This window comes from Brassica oleracea, chromosome C7, assembly GCF_000695525.1.
Source record: "Brassica oleracea var. oleracea cultivar TO1000 chromosome C7, BOL, whole genome shotgun sequence".
Lineage (NCBI taxonomy): Eukaryota > Viridiplantae > Streptophyta > Magnoliopsida > Brassicales > Brassicaceae > Brassica > Brassica oleracea.
This window is the reverse complement of record NC_027754.1, coordinates 16,641,985-16,646,250: the sequence shown is the minus strand read 5'-3', so window position 1 is coordinate 16,646,250 and position 4,266 is coordinate 16,641,985. Positions and strand designations below refer to the sequence as shown.

The 4,266-nt window shown below is 49.3% G+C and overlaps 1 protein-coding gene across 1 annotated transcript; it reads left to right on the top strand.

Annotated features, from left to right (window-relative positions):
* The first annotated feature begins 2,384 nt into the window (after positions 1-2,384).
* On the top strand, positions 2,385-3,953 carry LOC106302707. The gene has a single exon (XM_013739164.1). The coding sequence runs from the start codon at positions 2,385-2,387 to the stop codon at positions 3,951-3,953; it is 1,569 nt and encodes a 522-aa protein (XP_013594618.1).
* The last annotated feature ends 313 nt before the right edge of the window (positions 3,954-4,266 follow it).

Sequence of the window (4,266 nt, the reverse complement as noted above, 5' to 3'; positions counted from 1 at the left end):
CACGTTTTAGACCTATTTGGGCCGTCTTTCAATTTGAAACGTTTATTACGATTTTTATTGATAAAAAAAATTTTCCGCGATTTTTATCGTAAAGTTTAAGTGATAACTCCAATCGATGGGAGTGAGAAATGATATGGCTGTGGTGCATGGTAGCTGGCATTGAGGAACATACGAGAATGCACAGATTTGGGTCGTACCCGTTGATCGATGTCCGAGACAATGCAGTCGCTACGTAGCGACCGGGTCCGCGATGGATGGGTCGCTACGTAGCGACCAAACTAACGGCTTGGTCGATCGCTACGTAGCGACCGACTCGTTTGCTTGGTTGGTCTAGCGACCGACCGGATGGCTTGGTCGGTCGCTAAGTAGCGAACGACTCATTTGCGGATTGGTCGCTACGTAGCGACCGACGGATGGCTTGGTTGGTCGCTACGTAGCGACCGACTCATTTGCGGATCGGTCGCTACGTAGCGACCGGCTCGTTCGCGGGTCGGTCGCTACGTGGCGACCTTGTTTGGATCCTTTTCCGATGTTCCATGCACGTGTTCTTGGGCTTCGAGTGTTTAGTTTCGATGAATGAACCAAGATTAGTGTAATATTTCACCGCAAGACTCTTCGTAAAAGTAATATTTATAAAGAATACTTTCGTAAAAACGTTCATGCTATTTTTCTACGGATATTTAGATGTTAACCTCGTTGTGTCCGTTTTTGACCCCAACAGTTAGCCCCCCAGCCCGTTAGAATCATAGATTACGATGAGATTCTAGCGTGCGGTTTGGTAAGTTAGGCAAGATAGGCGTATTGGACGGAGTTTACATCCAAGAATCCACAGACAAATAGTAACTTTTAATGCCTATAAGAAGGAGGGTAACTTTCCTCATATTTTTCACTTACTTATTTTCATAAGAAATTTCTTGGGAGAAAATTTTCCTTTCCCTTTCCTTCTCTTTTTTCTTTAAGTTTGAAAGATGTCTAGCAGAAAAAAGGTTTCGAAAAGAGGTACCTCCCGCGGTTCCTCGTCCGAAGAGGTTCGTGATGATATCCTCGTCCCGAAAGCTGAGTTTGCACCCTACTCCATAGATCCTGCCGATGGTGAGGCGTACTGGATAGCGAGATAAGGTTCAATTACTCCCCCTAGCGAAAAGTCATTTCCTGTTATGAAACAGCGTTCGGTCGAAACAGGCGCGCCGAGCAGAAGCACTGGCGAATTTCATAAGACCGTTCGAGCGTTCTGTCAGATTTCAGACACGGTAGAGTTTCGAATTCCTTGTCGAGGAGAAAGTGCTGACAATCCCCTGGTGTTGGAGAAAAATACCCCGGTATCATTTCCTCCAGCCTCCCGGCAGGACCCAGACCCTCGGGTCCCCGATAAGGGAACGCTTCGGGTCCCCGCTAGAAGGAACCCCGAGCTCGGTCCCTGGAACCGAGCTCCCTTCCAAGAAATGGAAAACTTCCAACAAGGAAAACCTTCCATATTTCCGAATATGGAAGAGTTTAACCTAATGAAACCGAGTCTTAGACGACTATATAAAAGCTACTAAATCCCTAAAGCAGAAGATCGATTCTCCAAGGCTTAGAGACTAGAATTAGACGGCTAGAACTAGGGTTTATTCAAAGATCATTGTAACCTCTCTTGTTCTTGTTTGTCTGATCAATAATACGTCTCTTCAAGCCCATATTTTCATTATTCTCTCAAATCCTTACGAAATACATACAAACTCATTCGGTTTACCGGCTTGTCCATCATTCCGTAGTACTCACAAAGAGCCTACACAAAAATCCCCTAACAGTTTGACGCTAGAAGGAGGGGGGGGGGGGAAATCTAACTACGTGACGATGACGGTGGGTGAGCACGACGGCGAATCACCTGAAGCTACTCAAACAACAGCTGAGCTTCAAAGGCAAATAGACAGCCTGCGAGGCCAAATCACCGACTTACACCGAACTCAAGGAACTACCAGAGAAGATTCCAAACTCTCTTCAGAAGTCCAGAGCCTGAAGGAAAAACTTGACGAACACTCCAAACAGTTGGAGCTAAGCGCCGAGAAGCTCAGCCAGCTACAGTCAGAGAACACTGCCCTCCGGGACCAGAATCAAACCCTCAACGTGTCATGTAACAAGAAGCGTCGCTTCAACACCCAGGTTCGACCTATGGGAAATCTGAACACGCCCAGCACCGGAGAAGATACCACCGACACACCCCAGGCATCTGGGGTGCTGGGGCAACACGGGAAGGGACCGAGAATCCTCAAATCTATGATCTGGAGGAGAGTGATTCCGAGCCAGAACCCGAGAAGGAAGAAGCCGAGAAAGTAGCAACCGAATCCTCCATAACCGCCTACCTAGAGCAGATTTTCTCTAAGAGATTCGATGCCATGCAATCCATGGTAGAACGCCTACCAGGAGTAGCTCCCCCAATCCGAAGGAGAAACCTTGATTCCTATGCGGATACCCATTTTGCGGAAGAGATTGCCTCGGTTGAGATGCGTAGAAAGTTCTCCTTCCTCAGCATCAAGATGTGTAACGGTACTGGCGACCCCGACGATGACATCGCGCAGTACAAGCAAAGGATGTTGGCGGTTGCACTCCCTAAGGAATCCCGCGAGGCCACGATGTGCAAAGGGTTCAGTTCCACTCTTATCGGACCCGCCTTGCAATGGTACATCAATCTCCCTACCAGGTTCATATCTTCCTTCGCATGCCTGAGCGACAAATTCGTGGAGCAATTCACAAGCAGTAGGAGCCTGGAGAAGACTTCAGATGGTCTCTACGAGATCCTCCAGTATCGAGTGGAACCCCTGCGAGACTACATAGCCCTCTTCAACCAGGAAAAAGTGGCGGTCCCCGAATGCAGCATCCCTACTGCGATCTCTGCCTTCAAGAGAGGTCTACTTCCAGATGGGGAGCTATACAAAGAGCGGACCATGTATCCTTGCAAGACCATGGAAGATGTGTTGTCCCGAGCCTGGGCGCAAGTGAAGTGGGAGGAAGATGTTGCTAGCCGTGCCAAGGCTCAGCAAAATCAGGACCAAAGGTCAGCCCGATCAGATCGAGGATACCGAGATGAAAGATCCTCCCAAAGGGGATCCAAGGACTCTGGTAGTAGAAACAGGGGCAGGTTCCAGTACCAGCCGCAGGAGAAGGAAGAAGGGATGTCGGTATCTACCTGGCCCGATATCTCCCATCTCTCAATATCAACACCAGATCTAGTCAACGCACTGAGACAGATGGGCCAACAGGTGCAATGGCCTCCAAAGATGAAAGCACCTGACTCGTTCTGGACTCCAGGACTTTGGTGCGACTTCCATCGCGATCATGGCCACAAAACCGAAGACTGCATCACCCTAAGGATCGAGGTCAACGAATTACTCCAAAAGGGGCATCTCCGAGAATTCCTCTCAGAGAAAGCCAAGGCCCGCCTCAGCAAAGAGACATCAGGGAAATCTAAAGGAGCTGCACCAGCCTCACCACCTCGCCAAGATCGGTTGATCCATGTCATATCTGGAGGCTCAGAAGTAAGCAGAGTGAGCCACGCAGCCGCAAAGAAAAGAACCTGTAACACTAAGCATGGTCTGGAGACGACCCAACCAAGGCACCTACTTCTAGGCACCGACGAGATAAGCTTCACAGCTAAGGAGCAAGAGAAGATCCTAGCTCCCCAACATGATGCTCTAGTTATCTCTCTCACCGTAGCAAACTGCTTGGTGAATAGAATACTAGTAGACAACGGCAGCTCCAGCAACATTATCTTCCAGACGGCGTACCAAGATCTAGGGCTGGAGGAGAGCACCCTGACGCGCAATGTAACCCCACTCATCGGGTTCAGCGGCGAAGTCAAGCAAACCGCCGGAGAGGTTATCCTCCCAGTATACGCTGAAGGGGTCAACATGTCTACTAAATTCCTGGTCGTAGATTGCCAATCGGCATATAACATGATCTTGGGACGACCTTAGATTCATGACATGGGAGCAGTACCTTCAACCCTTCATCAGATGGTGAAGTTCCCTACACCCTGGGGTATCAGAATAATTAGGGGATACCAGGAGAACTCTCGATCCTGCTACCAGACCACCTTGAAGGGGAAGACCAAGGTCTTATAGCAATTACAGAGAAGACCTCGGACCCCGCGAACCCAGGGATCAGAGGTCAATGATACAGGTAATTGGGGGTCGTTCCGGAGAAGGCGGACACTGAATCATTCCAAGAACCCGAGGGATCCCCAGAGAACCTATGTCGACCGCTCCGCATGGTCTCCTCCGAAGCCCT